The 18,695-nt window shown below is 33.8% G+C and overlaps 3 protein-coding genes across 3 annotated transcripts; all 3 read right to left on the bottom strand.

Moving 5' to 3' along the window:
- Positions 1 to 2,854: 2,854 nt before the first annotated feature.
- On the bottom strand, positions 2,855 to 3,627 carry LOC107768745 (calcium-binding allergen Ole e 8-like). The gene has a single exon (XM_016587888.2). The coding sequence runs from the start codon at positions 3,453 to 3,455 to the stop codon at positions 2,982 to 2,984; it is 474 nt and encodes a 157-aa protein (XP_016443374.1). The 5' UTR covers positions 3,456 to 3,627; the 3' UTR covers positions 2,855 to 2,981.
- A 3,783-nt stretch (positions 3,628 to 7,410) lies between these two features.
- LOC107768744 (phosphoethanolamine N-methyltransferase-like) lies at positions 7,411 to 12,220 on the bottom strand. Its single transcript, XM_016587887.2, has 12 exons — positions 11,850 to 12,220; positions 11,424 to 11,539; positions 10,568 to 10,705; positions 10,256 to 10,393; positions 9,537 to 9,680; positions 9,032 to 9,142; positions 8,798 to 8,939; positions 8,397 to 8,677; positions 8,095 to 8,256; positions 7,939 to 7,992; positions 7,762 to 7,836; positions 7,411 to 7,654 (listed from the first exon to the last, which is right to left on the bottom strand). Exons 1-12 carry the CDS (start codon positions 11,878 to 11,880, stop codon positions 7,556 to 7,558), a joined length of 1,491 nt encoding a protein of 496 aa, XP_016443373.2. The 5' UTR covers positions 11,881 to 12,220; the 3' UTR covers positions 7,411 to 7,555.
- A 2,372-nt stretch (positions 12,221 to 14,592) lies between these two features.
- LOC107768743 (protein C2-DOMAIN ABA-RELATED 4-like) lies at positions 14,593 to 18,351 on the bottom strand. The gene is made up of 4 exons (XM_016587886.2): positions 18,228 to 18,351; positions 17,149 to 17,510; positions 15,256 to 15,351; positions 14,593 to 15,102 (listed from the first exon to the last, which is right to left on the bottom strand). The coding sequence occupies exons 2-4, from the start codon at positions 17,257 to 17,259 to the stop codon at positions 14,815 to 14,817; spliced, it is 495 nt and encodes a 164-aa protein (XP_016443372.1). The 5' UTR covers positions 17,260 to 17,510; positions 18,228 to 18,351; the 3' UTR covers positions 14,593 to 14,814.
- Positions 18,352 to 18,695: the final 344 nt, after the last annotated feature.

The following is an 18,695-nucleotide window of genomic DNA, read 5'->3' on the forward strand; positions in this document are numbered from 1 at the left end:
TTGGTCGAAAATTACCGACCATCTTTGATCGGTCAATTAAATTCAAAAAAAATATTGCAAAAAAAATCCGACCAAAGTTGATCGGTTTTTTAATTATGTAATCAAAAGATTCACCATCTGGGAATCAAACTGAGGTCTGTACTGTAGCAGGATACTATTCTACTACTAGACTATTGGTGCATTTAGTTTTAAAACTGTCTTTTATTTGATTTATACTCTTTAATTGTATTTTCGCACAAAAATAACCGACCAAAGTTGGTCGGTTTTATTAAAAAATAAAATTACCGACAAATGACCGGCCGAATTAACCGACCAATATTGGTCGGTTTTTTTAATATTAATTTTTATTTATTTTAATTGAAAAATCGACCAAAGTTGGTCAGTTTCTTGAAAAATAAATTTCGTGGGACTCAAAAATAATTTTCCGCATTTTTGCGCCAAAGAAAACCGACCAAAGTTGGTCGGTTTCGTAAAAAAAAAATTAAAAAATAAAATATTTTGAAAACATATCTTTGAGTGCGTATATCATACGTACATATATGCTATATATTACTCTGCCTCACTTTATAATACACTATTTTTCGTTTTGAGCGCGAGGTATTTTCAGAAACCACTATTGTTTAGTGGCTATTAACTTTCTATATATATCATATACATAATTACTTTCTATAGCTACTATTCAATTTGTTATGGTAGTGTATTCACATGTATTCGTGTTGTTGTATTCATGAATACAACAGTAAAAAGCGCCTAAAATCAGGGTAGTTCAGTTTTACGTGCATGTATTCACATGTATTCGTGCTATGTATTCATGAATACAACAGCAAAAAGCGCCTAAAATCAGGGCAGTACAGTTGTACGCGCATGTATTCACATGTATTCGCGCTGTTGTATTCATGAATACAGTTGTATGCACATATATTTACATGTATTCGCACCATGTATTCATGAATACAGTAACGACAATCCCTAAAAAATAGGTATGTCTAGATGTCTAAGAGAGAGGAAAAGCATAAATAGCGTATTTCATGACTTATTTCATGCCTCATGGTAGTATATACCATAAAATACTTATTTTGCAATAAAATATAAAAGGTAGCTATAGAAAAATATTTTAAAATAATTTTGGTTTATAATAAATATAGTATATACCTTTATTATTGGAGGTAAAATTTCCTATTTAATTTATTGGTATCAGTTTTACTAATAATATTATTCCAAATACTTTTCACGGCTTTCAATATTGATATTTAACCATCCACTTAAAGTTGTAAAACAGCCCATTATCCTATTAGATTTTCTAAAGCAATATAATTGTAGAGAGAAAGATAACAAAACTAAATTCTCCGAAATCAACTATAGTAAACCTAGACTATCACATAAGACATCAACTTGCAAGAAAAAAAACTAATTGTAACTCTTAAACAATTCGAAATCTGAAATAAAAATAAAGTATTTTAGAATCCTAATAATAACTAAAAGTTGTAGTAAATAATTGATCTTCTCTTCATATATATATATATATATATATATATATATATATATATATATATATATATATATATATATATATATATATATATTTGAAGTCTGGAAATATCTGGATGTCTACTAGCTAGCATCATCTTCCTCCGCAGAAGGATTGCCAAATAAAAGTGAGGCCAACTCTCACACCAAGTGCAATTGCAGAGATTTTGACGAATATACCTAACATATGTGGTAAACAATTTGGTGATTTGATTGCAAGAAAACACATGAAACTGCTTACAAATATTTCTACAAGCGCAAAGAAGATGAGGCTAAGGCATGCTGGAAAACCAAGACAAGCTGCTTCACATCCTTCCTCTATGTCTGCCATCTTTACTTATTGTTGGAGCTGAGAATTTGAGGGATATTTGTAGGAGAAAAAGAGTCAAGAATTAATGTATGAATTAATTAAATTCATAAATAAGAAATAAGGAAATAAATAAAAGCATAATAAGGAAGTAAGAAAATAAATGGACAACTAATAAAGAAGGAAATAAATAAAAGTATAAATAAGGAAATAAGTAAGAAGAATAAATATGGAAAATTAGTGTGTATTATAATAAGAGTAAATAAGGAAATGAATATGAATCTCTTTTCTCAACTACTGCAAAGGTAACAATTTAAGCAGACGTTTGTTTAGGGGCTGTTACTTAATAAATTTCCTCTTTTTTTTTGAGGGGGTGGGCTTCGTGAGTTGGTCTAACTGCGTCGTCCATCTTTGGTTCTAAGCTTTTCCTGCTCAATGGCACGTATCTTTACTCTTATACAGCTTTTCTCAACTTCCACATTTTTTCAAAATACATTGTTTGGGAAAATAGCTCTTTTTAAGAGCCAAAAATCTATCGGAAACAACTTCTCTATCCCCTCGGGTAGGGGTAAGGTATGCGTACACACTATCCTCCCCAAACTCTAAAACTCTATTTCTGATATTTTACTTGGTCGTTATTGTTGTACTTGTACATAGTTTGGGGAAAAGCAAAACATAGTCTTGATAATTGCCAAAAATGTTCGTCACAAAAAAGTAATTGTACGTATGCATTTATTATATAACATTATTTTCGATTTGAGCATCCTAAATTTAGAATTTGGTATCGTTTGCTAATAGTATTATTCCAAATACTTTCCACAACTTTCAATTCAACCAGCCACTTAATTACAGTTCTAAAACAGCAAGCCCCACCCAATTAGATTTTCTAAAGCAAAGCGAGAATAGATTTTGCAATTTTTGTTAGTAACAATTTTTTTAAACGGCGGAACAGGAAGCATGTAAATATTTACATTATATTAATCTATTAATTAATACTAGACAATGAAATGAAAGCCGATGGAAAACCAAGCGCCATTTATTAGGTCAAAAGAATTACACACTACCGGAGGATGCACGAAAATTCGGTGTACCTCACCGTTATCAGCCACTCAAATAACGGAAAAAGGATGAGAAAAAAAAGCATCGCTTATTTTTTACAATTATTACACATCATCTGCTTAAACTCCTCAAAGCTAACGTTACCGTCACCGTCAGCATCAACGGAGGTGATCATTCTAGTACAATCCTGAACGGTACAATTCTGGCCCAAACGGTTGAGGATCTGGTGAAGCTCCGCAGCAGAAATCAAGCCGTTATGGTCCTGATCGTAAAGATCAAACGCTTCCTTGAGTTCCTTAGCACCGCCGTCAACGGAATCGTCACTTTTGCAAAAATCAGCAAATTCCTGTAGGTTAATGCAGCCGTCTCTGTCGGTATCAATTTCAGCCATCATACGTTCAACTTCGTCCGGCGAAGTGTCGGATCCTAAGGCTTTCAATACGCCGGAAAGCTCGTCGCCGGAAATCATGCCGTCGCCGTTGGCGTCGAAGCGCGCGAATACTTTTTTGACTTCCTCCATGTCTTGAAGGTAAACGGAAGGCTTGGTAGCATTGGTAGCCATTGTTGTTTTCGATTGTGTGTGAGAGAAGAAAGAAAATTGAGAAAAGGCGTTATATGTGAATGGAGACGTTATAGGATTAATGGAGGGAGATATATATGGGGGATTTATATATATAGGGGGAGAAAGATTGAGAGGTGCAGAGTTTAGATAAAGAGGTGTTTACTCGTGGCCAGTTGAAACGAACGGATTTGATTATATTTTCCTATAAAGTGGTACGGTCGAGGAAATAAAAGGGAAATACCACTCGTTGTTCATTGATCGCCAACTTTTTTATGTGTCTCGTAAATATTTTGAATGGTTAATTATATGATTTATAGTGTTTTTTATATATAAATATAATATAAATTTTATTTCAAAAAATTTACATATTTTATATTCGAATTAATGATTAAAATTAAATAGTGAACTCTTAAAATCCGAACTCCTTCACGTAAGTTAGAACAAAAGGGAGTACATAATTTGGGCCCTGATTAATTTGAGTTCTCGTCAACAAACAAAGGGCTCCTATTGAAAGTGACTCTATTCTCGTGACTCGACTCGAGACCTCTTAATGTATACGCTTGATAAATATTTTCTTTACATACAATTACATTTACACAAAATAATAAATATATATTTTTATCTTAATTTATTACTTTAAAATATTATTTAATATCATTTGGTTTAGTATTGCTGTCGAATAAGTTTTTTTTCTTCATATTTTCTCCTCCTTGTTACCAAATAAATATACTTTCTTCGTGTAAGTTATATTTGGTGTTATCGAATTGCATGCATTATTTTATTAAAAGGAAAATTTTTGATAACAACATCAAACTTCGTTCAATGCAAAATAAATTGGGTACGGTTACAAAAATCGTTAGTAAACAATGTGTCTTTTAAGTACATTATTATTTAAGTTAAATAAAATATCAGAAGTCTTGGTTTTTAAAGCTTCTACGTCACATTACTAAAGTAAAGTCTTTATTTTCTAATTTAGTGAGATTATGACAACTAATTAATGTCAAGAGAATATTACTGTTATTCCATGAAACTCTCCTCTATTCTATTTTGAAATTAACGGAAAAATTGTTCAAATTGATGAACGGAAACAAAGTCCCCAAAGGATGGGGCAATGGTGGCTCTTTGACAAGTGGAAAACCGCATTAGACACGTGTTCGGACTTAGGCGTGTGTAAGACGCGTTGCGTCCCTTTTTTGGATTTAATTTCCGACGACGACACCACTTGAATTGATGCGTGTTCGTACGTGATATTTTGTTTGAGCTTTAACAATGTAGTTGCAGAAAACCCAAAAAATTATAATTCTCTTTCCTATTTTTACTATCTTTATTTTATTTTTATTTTAAAAAAAACGCTAAAACTGATACCAATAAGACTTATATTAAATTGATTTTTGTGTTTTATATATATATTTAAGAAACTGACTAAGTTGACTTGGTATTTTAACAGGACTCAAATCGAATTGCAAAAAATACCTCAAATTGCAGATCGAGCTCCTCAGGTACTCATTAATAATACTTAATGCATGATTAATTTGCCAAATTTACTGCTGAATAAATAATTTTAAATTTAGCCCTCTCAACTTGAAATCTAAAGGTAGAATGTATTCTTCATTTATATAGTGCATTTGGCCTTGCTCAGCTAATAAAATATACCAATAATGTGAGAAAATTTTACACGTGTATATGAGTTAAATTCATAAAGTAATTAGATCAATATGACAAGCATTGATTACTAGTGACATGCTAATAATGGTCACTAACTTACTATTACGGGTCAAACTAAATTGATAGTGCAGAAAAAAATCTTTGTTGCATCAAACTTAGATCCTTTCAACATATATGAAAAAAAATATACTCCCTCCGATCCATTTTAATTGATTTTTTGGTTATATTCACACATATTAAGAAATTCACATTTTAATATTAATTAATGATGAAATTGATCATATTAACTTTTACTATCTCTTTAATTTGTTCATTGAAAATATAACAGATATTTTGTGTAACACTTCTCAAATCTATAAAAGTTTCAAAACATGCTCAACATAGAATTTGTTTTTTCTAATCTTAAATTATACTTTTATTACGGATTTAAACCCTTATGTTTGATTTTTGAGTTACTTCTCTATTTATAAATAATTGGATATACAATTAGAAAAATATTAATAATTTTAATATTATTAAAAGTAGGTATAATTAAATATTAATTAAGTCAACAAAAAAAGCTAAGACACTTAAAATTGGGCCTAAAGCCCATAGGATAGTCTGTACTTAAGGGCAAGGAAAAAGGCTTAAATGCCTTGGACGAAAAGGGGACAAGGGATTGGGTTTCAAAGAATACAAAGCAACCAATTCAATAATTAGACTTTTAAGGACAGAAACAAAGGCAACAAGTTCTAGCGACTATTCACGCAGACAAGGAAATTTTTAGGCTTCTTTACAAATAACTAGTTCTTGAACGCAAGTATATAAAATTTCGTATTCCCAATTATCCTATAGTATAAGAATTAGATAGTTAATTCCCATCTTTTTCTGTATCAACAGTAGATTCCATGTTTAGATGTGAAACTTTGAAATTAATTAAAATGAATGGCGTTTGCAGAATCGATTTTTTGACGGGTAGGAGTTTTGAGATGAGTTAATATAACCCTTTATTAGAGTGGTTTAACTCACAAAAGTACGCATATAAGGTGTTTGATGAATTGCTTAAAAGAGTTAATATGTACTTAATTGGAGCGAGTGAGTACCTATTAACTTAGAATTGTTCTAGCTAAAGTTTAGATGATTTATTATGATATATGTGCATAAATTTTTAGATTTTTGTGTTATTCTTATATGCCATTTTCATGTTGAAAATTTATGAAGAAGCAAGAATCTTTAAAAATACTTTTGAATGTTTATTTCATTCTAAAGTCATGCTTTACATTTAAGGATACCAGTATGAGTATGTATAGGATGTTCCAGAAAAGATTTAGACTTAAAAAGTCACAAGAAGAAGTTTTAGAAAGCAAAGATTTTTGGGAGTATTCTCTATTCTGAGAAGGGGTCATCGTCCAGGCCGAGGGTCCTGACCAAGGCATTGACTTCCTGAAACTACTTGTGCCAAAGTAGGGAGCACACGAGCCGAGGGTCTCATTGCTGAGAATTTACTTAGCCAGGCTAAGGTATGATAAATGAGCGCTGAGAACCATGAAGCGAATGGCACCTCGTGGATTGGGCCTATTCGATCAGGTTGGGATCGAACCCGTGCCGATCACACGGTGATTAAGACAGAAATAAGTCAGGATAGTTGGAACTCTCGAAGCATAAAGTGAAGTATTTTTTTAGATAAGAAATAAAAAGAAAATAACTTCTTTTAGAAAATTCATAAACTGCTATTATGCAATTATTTTAGAATTGTTCTTAGAAGCTTTATGTTTTTTTCCATGCATTTAGAATCTTTGTTCATAATGTATATTTTATTAAAGTTTTGTCCCCTGTCGTTGAGACTCACTGAATACAATGGATGGTACTGACGTTCTCCTTTGGGAACCTACGTTGGTCTACGGTACAACATAGGAACCGGTTTTGCAAGGGAGCAGGCTACAGGTTAGGACTTCCCTCTCTTCCAGTACTATTGGTGAGCTCCGCTTTTGTTCATGGAGTATTCCTTTGAGTCATCTTTATTTAGTTATTTCTTTGTTTACTTGGAGAACTAGCCAGACAATCTCATGTCCTGAGCAGTGCGTCAGTTATCAATAGAGGCTTCATAAACACAATCGGTGGGTTGAGATTCAGGTGTTTTTGGTAATAACTTAGCAGTATTTCATTGGTTACTACGAATAAAATTTTAAAATTAGTTTATTTTAGATATTTAAATTAATTAAAAGTATTTGGTTAAAGTATTGCCTTGTTGAATATAAAGTTTGATCGGGTGCAGGTCATGACTTGTTCAGAAAATGGGACAATTTGAGTCTCTTTAGTACTCTAAGGACAACTTTGGGAAAAAGACAGGTAGATGATGATATTACATAGGACAACAACACAATATATTTAGTACTAAACCAAGAAATTCAGATTTAAGTGCATGAAGTAACACAAAATATCATGCACTTGGACAATCACTTCTTGGCAATGAACAAACCCCATCTCTGCTCACCAGATGAAGTACTCCTGATTAGCTTGGCCTTCCAACCTCCAACTATATCATTGTAATCTTGCTGTAAAGTTAAAATCAGAAATAAAAATAAGAAGAAATCATATATCAACAATCATTAGGCATTTCAATATAGGTGCATAATGGAGTATATGATAATAATGCACTCACTTCAGAAAACTCTTGGATAAATGACTCTCTTTCCTTCTCCACAGTATCTAACTCCTTCTGTAGAACTTTAATGAACTGCAATCCAAGTAACATACACTTTAGGTTTGTATCAATGTCTTCAAAGCGAAGCACTGCGGAGTAAACAATATTTACACAATCAAGTCACAGAAGACACACCTGTTCAGTTCGATCCTCGGCAACAACTTCATTGAAACCAGCATCTCTGAGCATCTATATTGTGAAATTATAAAGAAGCTCTATCATTCTAAAACCACTAGCAAAGAAAGAGGATGGGAGTTGGGACACATTAGTATGTATGAGATTAATGTATACCTGGCCATATGCTTCAACATCATGTAAATCATAACCTCTTTGCTTGATATACCCTGCAAATTCTTCTGATGCTGGTCCTGCCCTTTTGCAATAATCACTAATGAGGACTTTGCCTCCAGGCTTCAGCCACTTATAGAAAGATCTGAACAATGCAGGTTTGTCCTGCAAACACACCATTGTTCAACAGTTAGGCCGGCTAAGAATGTGGTAATGTAACGATTGAGATTGAACTAGTCAGTGACAATATTGAAGCTTCAAAGAGGGACTGAAAATCACATCCGAATAGCAAGACTGCTAAATACCTGGATGTGAAGGATAGTGTCCCGGCTGTATATCACATCAAATGTTCCCTCGGGATACGTTGTCTTTGTGCAATCAGCGACCTCAAATTCAACCGCACATTTGCGACCAATAGCACGCTCGAAAGCCAAAGAGATCATGTTAACTGAGAGGTCAATGCCAACAACATAAACATCATACTTCTCAGCCATGTAAAAGTCACCTCCACCGATACCACAGCCAACATCAAGGACTTTTTGGCCAGGCTGAAGATCCAACATAGCTACAAATTCTTTGGTAGTGTCTACTCAAGAAGAAATACAGAATCAGAAAACTCTAGATAAATCCTAGGATTAAATAACAGTGAGTGGAAAGAAAGAACTAGAACGACAAACTTGCAATTGATATGTTAAGAGAACCACACCTATTCCTCCGGTGCTCACAAAGCTATGTCCAAAGACACGTTCATATCGCAGTATGCCATTAGACTTGTACTGAACAGTGTCCAAGAAATGCTGGAATCCCCTGTCATCTGCAGAATGAACCTTTTGCCATATCCAGCAAATCTGCAAGTCGCAAGCAGCAAGAACACATTGATTGAATTGTTGGTTTATTCTATATAACAAAAGGGGTAATGATGATAGCAATATTATAGTACCTCATTTTGATTCTTTTTGGTCCTTGCATAAGCTCCAATGCACTTAAAACCAATGAGTGAGAGTTCACATGATTTTCCAGCGTCGTCATTTAAATTGCATTCATTGAAAACCTGCATTAAGTTATAATCAGAAGAGTATAACAAAATAACCGACTCAGGTAGTTTAATTTAAGCAAAGAAAACGCTTATGACTCTTTTGGAGTGACATTAACCTGCATGCAATCTTTTATTTTGTTATAAACCAAGGACTTGAATGACAAGATGACTAGACAAACTGGTAATTGAGCGTTCATCATTAACTTCCAACGCACTTATGACTTAAATAAAGCTATAAACTTATTGTGATTTTTTTAAATTTAAAGTTGCAGGAAAAATTTCTTTATCTAGGATTTTCCAAGAAAAATTGTTTCCTTTCCAGGGCAAATTTGCTAGGAAAGGAAAAAAGGAAAGAAAATACACATAGAAGCACTGTTGAGTGTGAATGGAAAAGCACTTTTTGGATGACCTTTGTATAAAACCTAGGCTCCCGATAGTGTGTTGGGTTGTTCTTTCCCTTGTTATCTCCTGATTGATTGAAGCATGTCTCTCTAAAAAATATATAGCCACCAACTTTCAACCATTTGACCATTCTCTCTGCAAGGTCCTGAACCTGCAAAAAGGGGAAGTTCAAATGTTAAACAGTAATCAGTCAAATTGGAATTGAAAGAAAAATGCATGAAGAACAACGGAGATCCTTCAAAATTCAGTTTACTATAATCATCATACATGGTAGATGTTCCTATCTACATTTGGAGTAGTATTCTACTGAATCTAAAATGTTGCCTTATTGGGAATTGTTTATGCAAATACTCCAGTTGCTAGACGCAGACACTGCGAAAAAAGCTATTGGACATACTTCGGACATGCTGTTAGAATAAAATTGATCAAGCATGTCATTTTAAATATCATGTGTCATTGATATAGTTTAGTATGTGCCTATCATACTTCTTTTTTTGCGCAATCATAACGTTTACAGAATCTTCCTGCGAAGAAGGGGTGTCAACAAAAGTTTTACCTAGAAGGAACTTAAGTTCTGAATATCTTTTCTTTCAAACTCAACATATTATAGGAATTGTGTCATGCCTCCCAGATTTGAGCCAAATTACTGGCATCAGTTTGTAAGCGTGCAACTTTAGTGAACATTTCATGCAGGAAGCAGGGAAAAATTAAAAGAAAAAAAGATACCTCTTTGTCAGAAAGATACATCAGTAGCCAGTTAGAAAATATCAAATCCACAGATTCAGGTGAAAACGTCAAATCTGGTGAAGTCACATCAGCACACATAAACTTGACATTCTTGTGGTGCCCATTGATGCTTTCATTCTGCAAGGAAACAGATTATAATAGATAAGCAAGTATATGAAAATCCATTCACTAGATTCGTCACCATTTATTTAGCTTGAAGCAACAACAAGTGAATCTCAGAACCAACTCATTCACAGGTTCATATAACAAAAACAGAAAATTCAAACGTCTCAAGGATAAAATGCCTCGAACCTTCTTAATCACGTCTTCAACAAAGTCCAGTGTTGTAAGTTGCCCAGCCTTCTCGGCTAAGCCCCCAGTGAAACGGCCGATACCAGCACCCAGTTCTAACACAGATTTCCCTTCATATGGAGGGAGCAGTGAGAGCACCTACATTACCATCCACACGTCACAAATATTTAAGTGGATACCAATACATGTTCTTGCAGCAAGTCATGTAATTTCACAAAAAAACACCATATATAACCATAAAACTTTGTTAATATAAGTTGGTTTCGGATCAAAATCCCTCTTCTATTTATTGAAGCTCAAATTCCCAATGCAAATAAGCGCATATAATATGCAGGATCAGCATTATAACTTCAGAGCAAGCCTCCAGTAAACATAATTAAGAACTAAGCTAAATGCATCAGCAAAATGCTTGGCAACTATGAGTGAAACAAATTAGGAACACACTAAACCTTTATCAGTGTTCCATGATACTAGAAAAGCAAGTATAATCAAAAGAGGAACACCCTTTATAAATTCATACTCAACTATGAAACAGAGAAACAATCAGGTGTTGATTCTGAACTCCTCAAGTAAAATAGCAAAATTTCACATTTAACAAGTCTTGATTAACTGCCATTTCATTGGACAAGCATGGTCTTTCAAATGCTAATTAAGTGTAGATGCTAAGGATAAATTCTCTTTAGAATATTCCATGAAAATGACTCAGAACAAAGAGAAAATTTATAAATTAAGACAACGAAACTAGGAAAGAGTATGGTTGGTCCAAAAAGAACTGGTTTTTACGCAATCAAGACCATATTAATGGTCGCGGAAGCAATTGAGAAAAAAAAAAAAAAAAACAAGCAGAAAAATGTACCTCAGGTCTATCCTCTTTGTCAAGATCAGATGCTTCTGAGTCAAGCATCATTGCTTTCAAAGTGAGTTCAGCAGCTTGCTCAATCCAATAACTCTTTTGAATCTCACGCTCTTGTTCTAATACACACCACATTAATTCGTAATCAAAACATTAGCAGATCTCCAATTAAACAAAAATCCACAAACCACGAAGTTAACTTGCGTGCACACTCTCATCTAAAAACATAGTAATTAGAGACATGACACATTTATTTATCTTAATCTGCAACACGTCCTTTATGTATGATATGATTATTTCGGACCAATAAATGTGGAAATATTTTAGTGACTGAACTCAAGACTTCTACACGTTCTGATATCATATTAAACCGTGTGTATTGTCTCGTTTAAAAGTTTAAGTTAATAAAAGAATGAAGATTTCTGTTACCTGGAGCAGCAGCAATATCAATGGCAGCCATGGTTGTGAGAACTGTTTGATTAGAAACTTGAATTGCAGAGAATGGAGGTAGAATTACGATAGCAGCGAAAAGCCTTCAATAGCAAGGCGAGATCTAGAGAAGGACCTCGATTTACAATTACAACTTCTACCTCTTTGCTGCATCAGCTAAGCGCAAAATGTTATGAATTTGTTTTGCGGTGGCTTGCTTCTTTATAGGCGGGCGACGACGAAACCACCGAAAAGAGAACTCTGCTGATTTTTGTCTTTGTAAAAAAGCAACCAGCAGAAATTGATTTAGAAAATATATTTTGCTTTAAAACTTATAACGTCCGCTAACACTTGGTTAAATTCAACTTCCATGAGCAAGCTTATTTTTATGTTTGAGATTTAAGTCGCTATGATTTTATTTTTTTTCATTATTAGTAAATTTTAACATTGTTAATATTTTATCAGATATCAATTATTTTTTAATAAGATATTTATGCTGCATTTTGAGCTTTTAATGGTGGAGTGCTTTGGCAATTGCTACAGTTCGCTTGGACCATAAGAAAATGCCATGATAATAAAATTATCTAATAAGTAACTTTATTGTATAAATATTTTTTATATTCATTATGCATAAAACTCAAAGTCTATTTACTTTGCTTTTTTATATAGTGGTACATGTAGCCTAGAGGGCAGTGGCTGAATTTTATAGTTTAAAAGCCTTACATTGGATCAAGAGAATATTATATTTTGTGGTCTTATTTCTCGGGTACAAATTCCAAAGAAAAAGAATCAGTCTTATCATTAGTCTAGATTTTTTTTTTTTTATCATTTTTCATTTCTTTTTAAAATATACCATAAGATTTTTGATTTTGTTTCCCAAGTATTTTAGTGCTGCCACTACCTCCAATGTCCCCAAAACAAACATAGAAAAAATTACTACTAGTTTAGATCACATGGTATTATTAAGTATTGAGATGTCTATAAGTTTTTGAAAACAGTATATGTAGCAAAATAGATTTGAGTATTCCAAAGAGCAATCCACTATACTCCAAATATTTGAAACTAACAATGTCATAAAGAATTATTGGAATACAGAGAAAAACATTGTAAACTTCTTTTTTGGATCCAAATTTTTTAATGCAAAGTACTATAGATTGTCCACTCACACCTCGATGATTCATGCTTTCAAATATTAAAAGATAAATTTGGGTGAAGCACACAAATAGTCTCAAAGCGAATGACCAATTCCCTTTTGTATTTGTCACGTGTCCGTAGACAACACTTTTAACTTTTCACCTTGAAATTCTGCAAGCGAATATTAAAAATGGAAGACCGCACTAAAAAGAGTGTAATTTTTTTTAATAAACTTCGCAAATCAACCGACAACCAAGCCCCTTTTCTTCCTCATTTTCATTTCTCTACTAATTTTTAGGTTTTTTTATTCAGTCTCCCCAGCCTTTCCAGGATGTGTAAGGATGTGCAGAAGACTTTTGGATGGATCCAATAAACCAACCCTTTGGACATAATTTATACACGAGTTGGGAATCTCTCCAAATGCACAATATATCTGTGTATTACTGCCCTATATTCACACTACATGTCATTCATCCACCATAATGTTTGCTCCCTGTCCCATATTTTTAACATAAAAAAACAAAAAAAACTACAAGAAAGCAGTGGTTCTCTTTTTTTGTTTTTGTTTATATGAGTACTTTGTTCAATCATGGCTTACTGGAAGGTTTTGGTATAAAAGTAGCGGCATATATACATGGGTTCAATAATTGGTGCACCTAGTTGTGCAAAATAAAGTTGCAATTACTGCTCCCTGTTCTATCTTTAGATTTCAGCTATCTTAATTGTTTTTTAGCCTTTGTCTTCCTTCTCTTTCTCTCTATGAGTCATTTTTAACATTGCAATAACTTTTTTAAGGTGATGATTACAACGTAGAGTATCAATTTCTATTATTTGTGTTGAATATTAAACATGCGACTATGTTTCCTTTCACAAAATGCATGCTGTGCTACTCTTTGTGCTTTACATCTAAATTTAAGAATTGACAAGTGAGGCCCGCTCTGTTGGTAAAAGCACATCCACCTACGATTGTTAGGTCCTGTGTTCGAGTCACAGTGGAGGGGAAGTGTGAAAACACTATATATATACTCCTAATTTGGGAAAAAGAAAAAAAAATTAAGAATTGAAAATGTTCATGAATTTTAAATTCTTGAAAGGTCATGAAAATAGTATAAAAAAAACATTAGTAGTGTAGTATTATCAGACATTACAGAGCATGTTGATATAAAAAGAGTAATGTCAATGCTCTAATCCTTTATGGGTAAATTAACTTTTGGAAATGTGGCTATTGTAGTCTTCCTTTCCAAAACAAATTACACTAAATACTGCATTTGTATACTTTTAGTATTTCTTTGATTCCAGATCTTTTAGGCATATAACATGCCTAATTTCTAGATGCCTATATGTGTGGACAACTATGTTCATGAGATGACATGGCATACAACAATAACAACTCAGTATAATCCCACTATGGAGTCTTGGGAGGGTAATGTGTACGCAGACCTTACCCCTACCACAGGGTAGAGAAGCTGTTTCCGATAGACCCTCGGCTCCCTCCCTCCAAGAACTCCCCACCTTGCTCTTGAGGTGACTCGAACTCACAACCTCTTGGTTAGAAGTGGAGGGTGCTCACCAATGAGCAACCCACTCTTGGTAAGATGACATGGCATGCTAAATATAATTATATCATCATTATCCCCATATATAACTTAAGCAATTCCAGCAAATTACTAGAGAAGTTGAAAGTTGTTCAAATAATTTACTAAGCTACAAACCTTCTGCATATTGCTGCAGAGTACAAAGGACATATTTATGGAACTCGGCCTATATGTCAAACCACAAACAGTATAAGCAACAGACAACAGCAACCAGAGTTCATAGTATCCTGCGTATTCTATCGCTTGCTGCCAGGAAGATCGATCCACTGAAGTTGGAGTTCGACCTCTCCACATTCCACATTTTTCAATCTCAGGCACATATCTTGCACAACTTTGTTATCTTGCCATACCACTTTAGTCTCTTCGGCCAGACAGTTTGACCTGCACGGCGTTACTCTTGTGATTACTGTGCCACATGGGAGGCCATCTAAGTTCATCTTTAGAGCATCTAAAAATGGTTTGATATCAAATTCTGCATCTCCCATTTTGTCATCCATGCTAAACATATCGTGATCGTATACAGTCTGGAGGCAAACATAAATGCAAAATCAGAATAATTGAAGTGACAAAGGATCATCTCAGAGCATTCCTAAAAGGCTTATAAGACGAGGAATATTATACTCTACAGAAAAGATAGGTTTTATCTTTTACTATCACCAGCAAATAAGAAACTTTACCAGCTTAACAGTAAGATTTGGATCTGAAACAGAAAGGGTCAGATCTTCATTCCACTCAGGGTTAACATCCTTATTTATAACTCGCGTCTTCAGTTTCTGTGTTCAAATTGTAAACATATGCAAGTTAAGAGTTGGCGCAAGAGCAATTATAAAGACTATAAAATATAGGAAAGAATTTGCAATTAAATGCCACATTCCAAGTTACTTATCAATCATGTCCCAAACAGTATGAGATTTTGTGAATCTACTCATAAGAATGATATACATTAGCCAGAACCTTGAATGAAAATAATTAAGTGTTACATGTAGGGGTCCTCTGATTTTACCTTAGTACAAATATAGTTTCTAACTTTCTATATAATCCTTGGCTTAATAAAGCTTAATAGTCCAACTGAAACATGCATTACGTGTATAAGATAAATATTTTGCATCCGGTAGAAGTAACTGAACATTAAGCACATACTTTTCTTCCAATCCATAATTTAGAACATGTAATCACTAAAATCATAGCTGTTTTTTATGGAAACTCAGAGGAGTTCGCCAAAACAAAACAGTGACTTATGTTGCATATTTGCAGCAGCTCTGCAAATCCTAGAATGGCCACCAACAGTTTTAGAAATTAAATTTACTTCTCCCTACCTTTTCCATCATGAAAAGAAACGACTTCTTTCCATCTGTGATGAAAGCCGGACCTTTTAAACTTATTCTGAATCGCAATATATTAAAACAGCCAAAGGCTAAAAATTAAAGTTACGGACGTTTCAAACATATTTTTCTTACTCTATGAGCGAAAAGAACATCATAAAATGTGTTGTACTATCCTAAGAGTAGTAGTGCTTGTTAAATTAAAGGTTTTATCTCTCTGGACACATGAAAGCTAAAAACACTCTACTAAGCCAAGTAAAGCAGTGATAAACCACGTAAAGCAGTAACATATACGGATGAAATAATTTTTCCAGCCACAAATTAAAACTCTGAAGCACTCTGATCCAGATCTATTCTCGCCGTTAACGGGTATCATTGGCTCAAACAAATACACAAGTGAGATAAGACAACATCGTATCAGTTACATAGCCTATTTCCAAAAGGTAAATGCTACCAGGGATGTCAATTTTGAACAATTACTAAAAGCCCATATCTCCTCTGTCACACCTTCTAGGAGTCAATGACTAAAGACGGATAGAAACATGTGAACACTGTATTGAACTCAACAATCCCTTCCCAACCCCCTTTTTACTACAAGTCATAACTTAATTACAGGGCCATCTGAATTGAAAATTCAACAAGAATTTCGAAGCACGACAAGACCACAAGAATAGTTAACGCCGGAGAACATGATCCTACTTAGTTCCAAGTTAATAGCTTGATAATGGTACGCTAATCGTCAGATATGAAAATGTAACAACAGAACTATACCTAAAACTGTTCTAATTTTTACTTAATGTGATTGATAAACCAGTTCTAAAAGTAAACCTCTACAGATGTCACATTCATTGATTATATAGACCCCAGTGCACAAAGATTGGAGGCAAAGTATGGCTTTCCAACAGTTTGACCTTTTTAGAAGCTATGGGTCGTCGGAACACGATAGCTTTGGTCCAAACTATGTATTTATCCTAAGAAATTCATTAAATATGTACAAATTATTAATTTAAAAATTAGTAACTTCAAAGAATATAAATCCTGAACCCGCTTTAAATCCTAGTTACGTAATCAAAGCATCATATGATACATCTCCATGCAAACAAAGTTTAATACCCATTTCGATCCATTTGGACCCGTTTCAGAATTGTTTTTAAAAAAACTAATAATAATAACCCAGACGATTTAAAAATTAAAATGGAAAGAATGGCGAGGATGGAAAAAGAAAGAAGAAAAGTGGAGAGAACCTACCTGTTTACCCATCTTGACAACAACGTAGGGATCACTGCTGCGGACATCGCGTACAGCCAGGTTTACACCTCTCTTGATTTTTATCCTTAAAAGACCCAATAGGTTGTCCATTTAAGGATTTAATTTTCTCTCTCTCTTCTTCCCTCCTCCACTACTGCTTTATGCTGTCTTTGTTGATCTCTTAATCTAACCTCCCCTCTTTATATAATAAAAATAAAAACTAATATAGCCAACTTCTTGATTAATATTAGTACTAGTAATTAATAGGATAAGTCAAATCTTTATTTTTTATGTTTTTGCTTCTTCTTTTTTTAAATTCTTAACACCCTCCCCACGCAAGTGAAAGTCTTCCTCTAGTGAATCTGAAAAAATGGGAAATAACAAGGAGTTATTTAAAAGAACAAGTACGTACTACATATATTAGAGAAAAACACCCCTAATTTAGATACTTTACGAGTATAAATCGAAGATATTAATCCACTGCAGACAAATTAATAAAACAGATACAACATTAATTATAATACTTTCCACCGCATGCAATCAAAGATCAGAAAATGAAAATGTTAATTTGGCTTTTCCCCTTAGGGGCCACAAGTGGCAGGTGAAGAACAAATCCATTTTTAGTCTTGTTTAATGTTGAGGCCTGCACTGCATATTTTAACATGTACGAGACCAAGGACAAATCATGTGGAAGGAACCTCTGATCCAATCCAATTTTATATCCTTAATGATTTATCATTCTTTTATTGAAATCGACCGAAGGGCAGCCTGGTGCATAAAGTATTTCGCGTTTATGGAGGATTCGATGAATGATCGCATTGCAAGTAGTGTGATGAAGACAACTTATTCTAATACAAGCATTAATAGCTGCTTCCACGGCTCGAAGCCGTGATTTATACATCACACGGAGATAACTTTAATGTTGCTCCAATCTTCCCTTCTTTATTGAAGTTGACTCATAGATCCAATTGCAATCAGACGAAAACTTCGGATGAAAATTAAATCACTTGGGGAAGAATATGGCAAACAAATGCCATTTTCATATGTTATCAATCAAATGGTGTTTCTTTCATACTTACATTTTAGGATCTTCTTTATGGATTACGTTGCGAGCGGCTGCCTTATTATGGCCGTGAGGAAGAAATAAAAGGAAGTTGTTAAGGTAATGCCTATTGTTTATTTCTTGGGGGTCATGGAGTTACATCACATGTAAAAAAGGAAAAGGATGAAAGGCAGGGCAAGAAGTTAAGGGCAAGAAGTTCGAAAATATGTGCGTAGTTTATGGTTGTGCCTCTAATATATTAGTATGTCATATTTTGAGTTGATGAGTCCTTATTTCCAGTCACTAGGCAAACGATTTAAGCGATCGATGTATATAATACCTAGAGTCTTTTCATGGTTTTCTCAATTTATAATTTTTCTGAGAGAATGAACGGAATTAATAATGTTAAGGCACATAGAAGGAAAAAAGTATGAAATCACCACAAAACTAGCTCTCTCATCCCTAATCTATTATCTAAAAGTTGCTCAATTTAGAATAATGCACA

This window comes from Nicotiana tabacum, chromosome 22 (genome assembly GCF_000715075.1).
Source record: "Nicotiana tabacum cultivar K326 chromosome 22, ASM71507v2, whole genome shotgun sequence".
Taxonomy (NCBI): domain Eukaryota; kingdom Viridiplantae; phylum Streptophyta; class Magnoliopsida; order Solanales; family Solanaceae; genus Nicotiana; species Nicotiana tabacum.